This window comes from Aegilops tauschii, chromosome 6, assembly GCF_002575655.3.
Source record: "Aegilops tauschii subsp. strangulata cultivar AL8/78 chromosome 6, Aet v6.0, whole genome shotgun sequence".
NCBI lineage: Eukaryota > Viridiplantae > Streptophyta > Magnoliopsida > Poales > Poaceae > Aegilops > Aegilops tauschii.
Genome location: NC_053040.3, coordinates 38,152,041 through 38,165,874, shown reverse-complemented (window position 1 = coordinate 38,165,874; position 13,834 = coordinate 38,152,041). Strand labels below are relative to the sequence as shown.

At 45.7% G+C, this 13,834-nt stretch overlaps 1 protein-coding gene and 1 long non-coding RNA gene across 3 annotated transcripts; both read right to left on the bottom strand.

The window, feature by feature from the left end:
- Positions 1-8,156: 8,156 nt before the first annotated feature.
- Positions 8,157-10,205, bottom strand: LOC109769264 (dimethylnonatriene synthase). 2 transcript variants are annotated; one of them, XM_020328012.4, is made up of 2 exons: positions 9,040-10,205; positions 8,157-8,966 (listed from the first exon to the last, which is right to left on the bottom strand). In XM_020328012.4, the coding sequence occupies exons 1-2, from the start codon at positions 9,955-9,957 to the stop codon at positions 8,328-8,330; spliced, it is 1,557 nt and encodes a 518-aa protein (XP_020183601.1). In that variant the 5' UTR covers positions 9,958-10,205; the 3' UTR covers positions 8,157-8,327. The 2 variants fall into 2 exon arrangements, with proteins under 2 accessions (XP_020183601.1, XP_020183602.1); XM_020328013.4 differs by having other exon boundaries at positions 8,157-8,954; positions 9,040-10,196.
- A 1,214-nt stretch (positions 10,206-11,419) lies between these two features.
- LOC109769265 (uncharacterized) lies at positions 11,420-13,282 on the bottom strand. Its single transcript, XR_012187091.1, has 4 exons — positions 13,174-13,282; positions 13,001-13,073; positions 12,760-12,884; positions 11,420-12,549 (listed from the first exon to the last, which is right to left on the bottom strand). It is a non-coding gene; the product is annotated as an uncharacterized lncRNA (long non-coding RNA).
- Between the last annotated feature and the right edge of the window lie 552 nt (positions 13,283-13,834).

Here is a 13,834-nt window from a genome sequence, read left to right as displayed (position 1 = left end):
TTCTTTTTCTTGCTTTCTTCTTGTGTGTTTAATAAACCTTAAGAAAAACCAAAAAATTAGTTGTAGCTTTTAGTTAGTTTATTTTTCTTGCTGTAGTAGTAATAATTAAAAAGAAAACCCAAAAAGATTTCCCGTTCTTCTTTTGCTTGTTGGGAGCTTTCCCGTGTAAATAGTTTTATTTCTTTTCTTTTCTTGGGGGGTCGATAGGAGAAGACCATGATTAAATTGTTGAAGTGGCTCTTATATGCATTATTGTTGATTTAACCAAGAGCCCATATTGCCTTGTTTTCTCCTGTTTATTGAATGCTCACAGATTCCAGCTTAGTCCAATGCACGTGCACTCTTATTATTTTCACATCGTTCGGTCGTGCAAGTGAAAGGCAATTATGACGATATATGATGGACTGACTGAGATGAGAGAAGCTGGTATGAACTCGACATCTCTTGTTTTTGTAAATATGATTAGTTCATCATTCCTGGTTCAGCCTATTATGAATAAACATGTTTGCAATGACAATTAGAGATCATAGTTGCTTATGCCATGCTTGATTAGCTATGAGTTATAATGGTTTACCTTGCGTGCCAACATGCTATTAAAATGGTTGTGATGTGGTATAGTGGGGTGGTATCCTCCTTTGAATGATTTAAGTGACTCAACTTGGCACATGTTCACGCATGTAGTTGAAACAAAATCAACATAGCCTTCACGATATTTATGTTCATGGTGGATTATATCCTACTCATGCTTGCACTCAATGTTTATTAATTTTAATGCATGTTCATGACTGTTGTCGCTCTCTAGTTGGTCACTTCCCAGTCTTTTGCTAGCCTTCACTTGTACTAAGCGGGAATACTGCTTGTGCATCCAATCCCTTAAACCCCAAAGTTATTCCATATGAGTCCATTATACCTTCCTATATGCGGTATCTACCTGCCGTTCCAAGTAAATTTGTATGTGCCAAACTCTAAACCTTCAAATGAAATTCTGTTTTGTATGCTCGAATAGCTCATGTATCAACTAGGGCTGTCCGTATCTCCCATGCTAGGCGGGTTATTCTCAAGAGGAGTGGACTCCACTCCTCACTCACGAGAAAATGGCTGGTCACCGGGATGCCCAGTCCCATGCTTTATGCAAATTAAATCAAAATAATTGCAAACAAAACTCCCCTGGGACTGTTGTTAGTTGGAGGCACTCGTTGTTTCGAGCAAGCCATGGATTGATGCTTGTTGGTGGAGGGGGAGTATAAACTTTACCATTCTGTTTGGGAACCGCCTATAATGTGTGTAGCATGGAAGATATCGCCATCTCTTGGTTGTTATGTTGACAATGAAAGTATGCCGCTCAAAATATTATTTATCTCTATTTCAAAATCGAGCTTTAGCACCTCTACGAATCCCTGCTTCCCTCTGCGAAGGGCCTATCTATTTACTTTTATGTTGAGTCATCACCCTCTTATTAAAAGCACTAGCTAGAGAGCGTTGCTGTCATTTGCATCCATTACTGTTAATTTATATTGGGTATGACTATGATTGGATCTCTTTTACCATGAATTACAATGTCTAGCCAGTCCTTGATCTTTAAAGGTGCTCTGCATTTATGTTTTGCGGTCTCAGAAAGGGTTAGCGAGATACCATCCTGTTATATCATATCATGATTGTTTTGAGAAAGTGTTGTCATCCGAGATTTATTATTATTGCTCGCTAGTTGATTATGTCATTGATATGAGTAGACATGAGACCTAAGAGTTATTGTAATATGGTTAGTCATAATATTTGCCAAAAACATGAATGCTGGCTTTACATATTTACAACAACAAGAACAAACAGAGTTTGTAAAAGTTTTTCTTTATCACTTTCAGTTTATCAACTGAATTGCTTGAGGACAAGCAAAGGTTTAAGCTTGGGGGAGTTGATACGTCTCCGTCGTATCTACTTTTCCAAACACTTTTGCCCTTGTTTTGGACTCTAACTTGCATGATTTGAATGGAACTAACCCGGACTGACGCTGTTTTCAGCAGACTTTCCATGGTGTTATTTATGTGCAGAAACAAAAGTTCTCAGAATGACCTGAAACTCCACGGAACATATTTTTGGAAAATATTAAAAATACTGGAAGAAGAATCCGCGTCAGGGGGCCCACACCCTGTCCACGAGGGTGGGGGGCGCGCCTGCCCCCCTGGGCGCGCCCCCTGCCTCGTGGCCCCCCTGACGCTCCACCGACCTCAACTCCAACTCCATATATTCACTTTCAGGGAGAAAAAAATCAGAGAGAAGGATTCATCGCGTTTTACGATACGGAGCCGCCGCCAAGCCCTAAAACCTCCTGGGAGGGCTGATCTGGAGTCCGTTCGGGGCTCCGGAGAGGGGAATCCGTCGCCGTCGTCATCATCAACCATCCTCCATCACCAATTTCATGATGCTCACCCCCGTGCGTGAGTAATTCCATCGTAGGCTTGCTGGACGGTGATGGGTTGGATGAGATTTATCATGTAATCAAGTTAGTTTTGTTAGGGTTTGATCCCTAGTATCCACTATGTTCTGAGATTGATGTTGCTATGACTTTGCTATGCTTAATGCTTGTCACTAGGGCCCGAGTGCCATGATTTCAGATCTGAACCTATTATGTTTTCATGAATATACGTGAGTTCTTGATCCTATCTTGCAAGTCTATAGTCACCTACTATGTGTTATGATCCGGCAACCCCGAAGTGACAATAATCGGGACCACTCCCGGTGATGACCATAGTTTGAGGAGTTCATGTATTCACTATGTGTTAATGCTTTGGTCCGGTACTCTATTAAAAGGAGGCCTTAATATCCCTTAGTTTCTGCTAGGACCCCGCTGCCACGGGAGGGTAGGACAAAAGATGTCATGCAAGTTCTTTTCCATAAGCACGTATGACTATATTCGGAATACATGCCTACATTACATTGATGAATTGGAGCTAGCTCTGTGTCACCCTATGTTATGACTGTTACATGATGAACCGCATCCGGCATAATTCTCCATCACCGATCCAATGCCTACGAGCTTTTCACATATTGTTCTTCGCTTATTTACTTTTCCGTTGCTACTGTTACAATCACTACAAAACCCAAACATATTACTTTTGCTACCGTTACCGTTACTTCCATATTACTTTGCTACTAAATACTTTGCTGCAGATATTAAGTTATCCAGGTGTGGTTGAATTGACAACTCAACTGCTAATACTTGAGAATATTCTTTGGCTCCCCTTGTGTCAAATCAATAAATTTGGGTTGAATACTCTACCCTCGAAAACTGTTGCGATCCCCTATACTTGTGGGTTATCAGTGTCGTGCGTTCGGTACTTGATCGGTTGGATCGCGAAGACGTTCGACTACATCAACCGCGTTACTAAACGCTTCCGCTTTCGGTCTACGAGGGTATGTAGACACACTCTCCCCGCTCGTTGCTATGCTTCTCCTAGATAGATATTGCGTGATCGTAGGCAATTTTTTTTTGAAATACTACATTCCCTTACATGTTGACGCCGGAGTGATGATTATGAGTGGAGGATCAGCAGCAGCAGTGTGCAGAGATGAGTGGGGAAACTATCACTACAAAAAATACACTTCCGTGATGATACGTGTTTGTCACAGTAGGTCACGTTTTCTGTCATGCATGTACATCCATGACAAATTTATGATAGAATCAAGATAGTCATACCTGTGCTGTCGTAGAAGTGTTCCATGACATTACCAAAATTATCATCACGGAAGTGTCCACTTCCATGACGATAAATCGTGCGTCACAGAAGTGCTTTCGTCAAGGGTGACCGACGCGTGGCATCCACCGTAACGGAACGCCGTTAAGCTATTGGGTCCGGTTTTGGATCCGGTAACCCGTTAACAGCCCCGACCAATGGGGATTTTCCACGTGTAAAATCATCACTGGCTGGAGGGAACACGTGTTGGCTCGCCGTTGGGACAGATGTCATCCACTCATTGGACCCAAAGCGCCTATGATACGTCGACACGTGGCACGACCCAACAGAGGCCCATTCCTTTGAAAAGGCCAGCCCGTTTGACTTGGTCAAAAGGTGGCGGGCCGGCCCACGGCAAGCCTGTTAACGACCTGTTCGCATATAGCCCATTTACAGCCTGCTAACCCAGGGCCCGTTTACGGCCTATCCGAATTAGGCCCAGTAGCGTCATCTAGGCCGTCCAATATAATTCCAGCCCGTTTTAACTTCTGGCCCATGTATGGCCCATGACGTCTTTCGGCCCATATGAGGCCCTTAGTAACCCTCGGCCCATTAACGACCCATGGTAAAACTGGCCCGTAATAAACAGTGTATCACTTTATATCCATTAACGGCCCATTATTCCGTTGGGCCGTTTCCAACCCATGTTATCTTTCGGCCTTCTCAGGGCCCATTTATTCTTGGGCTCATTTCTAGCATTCGTTTACTTTCGGCCCGTTACTGTCATTTTCTGCTTGTGGGCCAAATTCAGCTCGTGGTTACAGTCGGCCCGTTTGTGGCCCGTTAATACGTTGGGCCGTTTTCATAGCGTCATCAAATACGGCCCATTATGGTCGGCCCATGAACGGACGATTTCAACTCTAGCCCATTTACGGCCATAATGTGGTCTGTTATTGGCCCATGTTTGGCCAACCGATCATACGACCTGTAGAAGGCCCATTGATGATACGGCCCGTAGAAGGCCCATTGTGTCTACGGCCCGTATAAGGCCCATTGTTTCTACTCCCCGTAGAAGGCCCATTGTTTCTACGACCCTTAGAAGGCCCATTGTTTTTACGGCCCGTAGGAGGCCCATGTTAACTACAGTAAATATGTAGCCCATGGTTAATGTGGCCTAGTTTTAAAAAATAGGTTATTGCGGCCACTAGCAAACCGCGGAAAAAGAACTGCACTGACCACAAGAAAACAAATAAACAAGACAATAAGGAAATAAATAGGCAAGCAACTTACGCGAGGCTATCACGGCTATTACACATATTACATCCACTGGGCATCAAAGTTCGCCATCAGTGCAAATATAGGGAACAAAGCAGCATATAAACGCCACAGCAAAACAAGTCCAGAACTGAAACCACTTCAGAAGAGCTCAAGAAACAATATCCTGGGTACCCATAATGCTGGCAAGATGCTTAGCAAGCTTATTAACTTTCTCTTGTTTGGCGCTTAAATCCTCCAGCACTTGTTGTTGCACCAGAAAATATGCATCTGAATTCTGCAGGGACTTCCTCAGTCCTTCGACTTCCTGTCGCATAACATCTGATCGATGTCTTTCAGCTTGAAGTTGAGACTCAAGAAGCCGAACTGATTCAGGCAGCGAGTTCGAAGAGCTGGTGCCAGCAGTAGTAGCCAGTAACTCAAACACAACATCAAGACAGGACTTTGGGGTTGTCTCAGTGTCTTCAATATAGTTTTTATCAGCTTTCTTGGTGACCAACATGGATGTCTCACTATCTTGAACCTTATCTGCATTACTTCATGTACCATTGCATAACGGGGTACTCTTCTCCAATATTTTATCCGCATTCTAAAAGAGAAACAAACAAACACATCACAGGTTTACAATGTAGTATATGAAACTCATTTTGGTAAACCAGTTCAGTAGTAAGGTGGACAGGATAACAGCATGAAACAAACATATATCTATGTAGTATGGTCACTGTATGGTCTATATCATTCTAGTTTATGTTGCCAAATCAAGATAGATACAGTTCGAATCATATCTATTTAAGACAAAGCAGCTTAGACAGAATATAAGTGTGGGAAACTACACAACAATGACAACACTTGTAAGGTGCATGGCATGAGAATATAACTGTTTAGTCAACTAGTACAGTGGCCCGCCCGATGTGCGGGCTAGAAATTTTTAAGTTCTTTAAGGAGAACACATTATTTAATAATTTTCTTAGAATTATGCAATTTCATAAAATTTGGTTTTTACGAAGCCGCTAAAATTTATAGTTTGCGATAAAGGACAATAGAATGCAGTTAGTTTTCGAGTTTGAAGGTATAGTAGTCTGCAATTATACCAATGTGTAGTGTTACACTTGCACAAACTAAATAAGCAGCAAGTTAATTGAAGGAGAAAGGGATTTATATATACTGATTGTACATAAGCTTGTTAGTTAATTAATAATTTAATATTTTCATTAAAACTTCCCCAAAGCAATTTGAAAGTATATTAAAAACAACACAATAATTTATAAATGCTTTGCGCATAATCACCATTGCTAGGTTCGTGGAGAAAATCAGGCCCATACATAATTTGATTTTGAACTGGAAACAACACACTTTTTCTAAAAGTGAATATAAAGATAGTTTCACCAAAAAAAGTTTTATATCAAATTAAAATGCACACAAATACATGTAACATGAGATTTGTCAACATTTTAAAATATGGCTTTCAGTATCTCAACATATCAGTATCTCAACCATAACAAGAGATTATGGTTGAGATTTTAACATACGACTCTGATATGTAAAATGTTATCCAATTGTTTCAGTCATCACCTCAACTCCTAAACATACCCATCTAGCCATGTGCTACTTTTGGATGTTATATATAAACAATCCAACCTTTTTTCTTACTTGGCATATTAGGTTTGTCTTAAGTCAAACTTTGTAATGTTTGACCAAATTTATATTAAAAATATATGAACATATATAACACCAAATACATATGATATGAATCTCGCAAAAATTTACATATGATGCTACATCCGTATGTAGTTTGTAGTGGAATCTCTAAAAACACTTATATTTAAGAACAGAGGGTTATAATGATTCTAATGATATTGATTTAGTATTATGAAGATGAATCAAACAGTTAAAGATATACAATCCAAAGATTTTAAGTGGTGCTGCAAAAGATAGGGAAAGAAGTAAATAGAAGGATACTCTACCTATCATGTGCCAGCCCTTAGCTGCGTACATGAGGCAAGGACACAGTTTTAGCTCTCATGAACAGGTGCAAATTTAACAGAACTAATCTTGTAGACAAAGTATTTCCGTATATAATTTACAATATCAATAGCCCTTTCTCTATTTTCATGTAGCTTATCGAGTAAATATGTTTTCATGTAGCTTATTGAGTAAACATATATTCTTGATAGGATTTGTGTACATAAAAAAAAAATAAAGTTAACTTAATTTTCTGAATAAGGTGCCGATCTGGTCAATCTGTTCACCAGGTGGTTGTTTCCTTCGTATTATGTATATGCGTTTTGGCTGCTCCCTATGTAAACTAGGACGCCAGCCTGGGGACGGTTCAACAGATGACGATGCGGACGGCCCGGCGGCAGGAGCCGGCCTGGAAGGCGGCGCTGGTGTAGACGACAGAGGAGGACGAGCCGCAGCATGAAAGACCTTGGGGCGAGAGTCCTTGCGAGCTTGTGTTTTCGCCGCGAGTTGTAGCAAGGAACGAACTTCAGCGAAGGTAGGAGGGGGCCGTATCATCGGTATGAACGAGGCTTGCTTGTCAAAGTCTTCGCTGAGACCGACGACGACGATATTGATTAGCTGTGAGTCGCTAACTGTATCGCCGAGTTCGCGGAGCTCATCACCAATGGTCTTAACGCGCTGGCAGAACAGGTTCACCGGGGCGTCTCCTTGCACCATATTGCGAAGCTCGGTGTGGAGAGCGTTTTTCCGAGCGTCGGTGTTGCTTTGGAAGAGCTGACGGAGGGAGTGCCAGATGTTGGCAGCGGTGGCGCCGTCGTGATCGAGCATGTTGAAGATCTCGGTGGTGATGCGGGTGTAGAACCACTGGACGATCGCGAGATCGTCTTTCAACCATTGCGGATCGTCGGGGCGGGGAAGACAGTTGGCGGCGACATGCGAGCGCAGGTTGCAGCGGCCGAGGTGGAGATCGAAGAGATGTCTCCAATGATAGTAGTTGTGGACGGCGAGATCAAGAACTATGGGGATGTAGGGGCTGACGTCGGAGATTGTGTCAGCAAGAGATATTGGTGCGGCGAGGATCGGTGCAGGGTAGTTTTGTGGAGCTATGGTGAGGGCCGAGAGAGAAGCGGCCGTGGCGTTGGCAGACTTGGCGATGAGTGCGGCCCGGCGCTCGAAGTAGCCGGGCGGCGGCGGTGGCGTTGGCGGAGCCATACCCTAAACCCTGGGACCGGTATCTGATACCATGAAATCTGAATAAAACTGTTGCTTATTGATGATTTGATGCGGCATACAAGAGTATATAAGAGGGTACAAACCGACTTAGGGTAGGGGTACAAAACTGACTTGGACTAGAAGTCGTATACCACAATGACTAGAACCTCCGTAATGATGCGTGAGTCTAGCATTTTTGCGGCGGCGGCGCTACGAGAAGACGTGTTCTTGGAGCTTAGGCTCCACCACTGCCTCTAACGGGAACTTGCGCGCAGTGGTGAGCCCATATATCTCCTCCATGTTGAGTTGCTCCATCGTTGTGCCGTCAGGGAGCCCCCACGTGAAGCCATGCAGAAGATTGGCGACGATCAACTGCACCACCTTCAGTCCCAGGCTATACCCGGGGCACATCCGGCGGCCGGCCCCGAACGGTAGCAGCTCCATGTCCTGCCCCTTCACGTCGATCTTGCTCCCCATAAACCTCTCTGGTCGGAACTCCTCCGGCGCGTCCCAATAGGTCGGGTCACGGCCGATGGCCCACACGTTGACGAGGACGAGCGTGCCGGCGGGGATGTCGTGGCCGTCGACGGACGCGTCCTCGCGTGCGAGGTGGGGCGCCAACATGGGCGACACCGGGTGCATGCGCATCGCCTCCTTCACGATGGCCTCTATGTAAGGGAGGTCTGGGATGTCCTTCTCCATGACCATCCTGTCACGGCCGACCACACGGTCGAGCTCCTTGGTGGCCTTGCCCAAGACCTCAGGGTTCCTGAGAACCTCCGACATCGCCCACTCCATGGTTACACTGGAGGTATCTGAACCCCCGACGATAAGTTCCTGCATGCATACCTGAATCCTGATCGACGATCGTGTATATGTAACCTGGCTGGAAATAAGGAAGAATCAAGCTAGGAGTGCGCACCTGAGTGAGAGCCTTGACGGTGTCTCGGTCAAGCCGGTTAGGATTGTCGGCGAGCTGCAGCAGCACGTCCACCATGTCCCTCGCCACGAACTGCTCCCCCTTGACACGCCGGCGCTCCTCGTGTTCCTCCAGGACATGCTCGAGAAAGCGGTCCATCTTCTTGCTGTACTTCTTCATCCTCCGGACGTACCCTTGCAGGTCCAGCCAGTCGAACCACGGAATGAAATCGCCGACGTTGATCACGCCGTTGAGAAGGAAAAACTCCTCAATTAAGCCCGACAAATCCTCCAGCGCCATGGCTGCCGAGCCTCCTGCCTCCTTCTCCGCGTACTTCTTGCCCAGCACCACCCGCGAGATGATGCCGTTGGTCGCCGCAAAGAGGTGTCCCCTGAGCGGCACGGCACGGCCAGATGCCCCGTGAGCGGCCGCGGCCAGGTCGCGCAGCAGCGCGCTCACCTCCTCGTGGCGGATGTGCTTGTAGGACTCGAGCCGCGCCGCGCTGAACAGCTCGGTGGCGAAGAGCCTGCGCGCGCGGCGGAAGTGGGCGTTGTAGGGCGCCCACAGGACGTCGGAGTAGTTGTAGGTGGTGTGCTTGCCGGCGGCGGTCCTTGGCCGGTCGGCGAACACCGTGTCGTGGGTCTTGAGGAAGAACCTGGCCATCTCGGCCGAGGAGCCCACCACGACGGGGAAGGACCCGAACCGGAGCTGCATCAACGGGCCGTACTGCTTGGACAGCTCGTGGATGGAGCGGTGCGGCAGCGCGCCGATGAGATTGAGGTTGCCGATCACGGGCCACGGCTTCGGTCCTGGTGGAAGCCTGTTCCCCTGCGGCTGCGAGCCACGGCCACGGCGGAGAATGGTTAGGACGACGAGGACGACGGCCAGGAAGGAGGCCCATGCCCATGCCGTGACGTCCATTAATTTGGAGACGGGGCTGGTTTCTAACTTGCAAGGTTGATGACGGGACGGCTGCTAGTTTATCGGTCTATCGGTATCTACGAGCAACACGCCTACCCCAATTATATATCTTCCTCCACTATTCTGGACAAGACGCGCGTGCCAACTGCAAGTCTCCAGCCCTCCTCTCAATCAGGATGGCCCATCTTCCTCAAGAAGGCGTGACAATACTGCTATATGAATTTCGATTTTGCTAACCACATGTCCCATGCGGTGGCGTGCCGATACTGCTGATTGATACTACTACATTGCTTGATCGTAAAGGACAAAAGTTATAAAGAACAACGGGCGGGTATCAATCAGTCGAGCCGTCTGGAGGAGCGGTGCGCTGCCGCATCCATCCGTGAGCAGTGAGCTGATCATGCCACAGTCGAATTTCCTACGAATCAACCGGTGGATGAGCCGAGAGATGCCGTGTGACACGCGCGCGTCTCCCTTGTTGGTCTCTCCTTGGTTCAGCTCCGCCAACTGTTGTCCGAGCTTGGCACCATCCTTGAGCACCTCATGATTCTGTGAAGCGCTCATCAGCTCCACCAACTGCTGATACTCCACTTTAGCTGTTGACACTCCGGCAAAAGGATGTGCTCGGCCTTCTTCTTGACGGTCTTGTACAAGCTCTTGCACCACTCGTCGTCGTCTGGAAGTAGCTCAGGAGAGTTGGCCACCAACTAGGCGCAGTATCGGGACATGTGAATGGCAGCGGTCTTATGGTCAGTGAGAGGTTGACATGAGCCAGCCGACCTGAGTTCAAGAATGCTTGTGGCGATGTGGCACACAAGAATGGTATTGGCAATACCTTTTGTGCCATCAACCACCCAAAGGAGGTTGTCGCCGGTCTTGAATTGTGGCCTCGTGATCAAACATGGAATGCGGTTATTGTCTCGGCTTCCCTCATAGCTTCTCAGTGCATTCATGATAGCAGCCTTCACCTCTCTTGGCACCTTGACCTTCTGACCAGGTTTAAGAAGATGAAGAAGTCTCATTGGAGTCTTCGTTTGGTGGAGCACCAGTATTGAACATTGGTTCATTTTGTCCTCAAAATGCTTGAGTATCTTGCATCTACATTGCAACACACGTCTAATACATTTCTTCATCATATGAGATTTCTGCCAAGAAGCATGGTTTATGTAGTGGCAGATTAAGGTCACTTTTGTCCAGTTAGAGCAAATGTAAGAAGCAACCTCTCTTATCTCAGCAAGCACAACCAGTGCAATAAGTACAACCACCGGTACAAGGTCAAATATTGCACTTCCAAAAAACTGACGGTGTACTGCTGGTATTTTGCCTTGCACTTCATTAATGAATCGACGGCACTGATAGTTGCATTGTATCAGCGGTAATTGTCCATCTGACGTGTCATTCAGATAATCAATTTGAACATATACTATGAGAATGCTTAAAACTAAGCAGTAACCGATGCCTGAGAGTGAAATTAATATGCTCAGTAGGGGCATCCAGATCTTTGAATATGAGATTGCGAGAGATGAATAATAAATATCATGAAGAAAAGAAAGCTCATGCTCAACCAGTCGAAGTAGCCTGTCATCATAACTGTCCCCGAGTAACATATGCCGTAAAAAGTTAGAAGCTTTGGTGAAGCCAATCTCATCATTTGTGTACCTGGTGAACCGACACCTTAAAAGCTTGGACAGTGCGAAGGAGAGGCATACATCTTTGAGCCGTGATGTCAACTTGAGATCATGCATGTCATCCAGCTGCCAAACTTTGTCAATGGTCACTAAGCCACCTATGTTGGGCATCAGGCAAAGCTATAACCATGAGGCTGCTTATCCACAGATAATGTGTCTTCGCCCATTACTATTAGTGGGGGAGGTATATCCCAGTAACTGTTTGTCATGTCGGTGTCTTGTAGCTCCTCCATGTATCCAACAATAAGACGAGGATTGCATCCAATTGCTAATGATTTTCTGGCCTTGTACCATGCAAAACACTTGAAAAGTAACTTGGCAAAGGTGAGAGCAAATGGTGGGATAACCTTCAATCCTTCTAGAGAAAATGCATATACCAGAGACCACTTGAGGTAGCTACGAGTATTATTGTAGGATGATACATCATAATTCAATCCTATGTTATAGATCATAAGGTAGGAAGTCCACATTGCCTGCACAAGTAGTACCCCAGATGGGCCAATGTTTCGCCCTTCTCTAGGATCACTGACCACTATCAAAGTGGTGCTGATACCAACCATTTGAACAAGGCCAGTCCATAATAAGACTAGGTTCATGTGTCTACTTGGATCGCACTGGCCTATTATGATTTCTCCAGCGGCAAAAAGGATAATGCCATTCTGATTACCAATGGCAGATAGGACATAGGAGATTATGGGAATGAACAATGCAGTGGCACCCAAGAAGATGTAGCGGGTTAATGGATGGTGGCGATAGCGATGGCCGTATGCACCTGTGCCAACCATGACTCCCATCAGGATGGCGTTCACCACAAGGAGGGCATTGACTCGGAACATTTGCCCACTGACGTGCTTAGAGAAGCTCTCCGATGCTGAGTCGCAATCCCGCCCCTCCATTGATCTAGCTGTAATAGGAGATCTCGACATGAGTTGCTAACACATTTTAAGATGTCTGATTCAGTCAAGAGCTAATAGATAGCTTGGAAACGTGAGAGGAGAGACAGAGGCCAACATGCATGGTAGAGACTAGTGCAAGAAAGTCTGGTGAACTAATTAAACATTAATTGCTTGAAGATTCTACTAATTCCAACAACAAAGACGAGTCAGTGATTTACCTGAAATGCCAATAGAGCGTTCTCTATGTAAAGTCAGAGATTTGATAATTAATCGAGGCTTATATATGCCGGCTCCTTAATTTGTTTGGAACGAGGCAGAACAGAGGGGGCCGATCTTATGGAAACTGAACAAGAAGGGGGGAAAGATGAAGCAGGATCACATCAAGCATTAGAAAAAACCATCAACTAGGGTAAGCAATAACGTAAAATATCACTACGACTTTGAGTGTGATTTTATTACCAGCAATGAAGGCGATTCCGGTTGCGCCGCGTCCGGAAAATGTTTTGTTGCTGCGAGGGACGACCTGACCTGGCTGCATCAAGAGAGGGTAAGAAGCAATGATTTAAAGGAAGGAGATGGAGCAATGATCAGCTGCTTAGCACCACCACGATGCCCTCTTTTCTTTCTCTTACTTTGGCGCTGTACAGTGTGTGCTTTGCTTTACCCACGCAATCCTGTTCCCAGGATCTAGCCTCACGCCGGGCCTGTTAAAATCAGCTGCGGATGGGGATTGCCAAAAGGATGCCTAGCCTGTTCTTTTTCTTTCCGTTGCGCATAAGATGCCCAGCTTGTAGGAAACGCAATGGAAAAAGGAAAAAGGAAAAAACAAAGACATATGGGTAGGGACACGCAGCTCTGTTGCCGACTACCCATATCTCTAAAACATTGCTCAACGCGTAAAAAAAAGGGAGCACCTATATATCAGGTGCCTGAACTTTATTTAACTTTCAGTCACTTTTTCTATGCCCTTAGATTAACATCAACGGAAAATGTCTGCACGCTCCAGAGGAGCCAGTCTAATGTCTCGTGATTGGTGCATCCATGTAGATGCAAACAAGTGTTGCAGCCCTGAAGAAGCGAATGAATGCAATTTTTGCATTTTCGGTTATGCTACAACATGAAGTACGAGCCTAAGCTCATCTTATTTTGGAATTCGTGATTGTGACTCTATTAGAAACTAGTACAATGCCCGTGCGTTGCCACGGGCTCTTGAAATAGTTTGCAAGAGTTATATAAAGATAATGCATGTTAAATTTCACACGTACGGACAATATAACACAGACACAATTATTT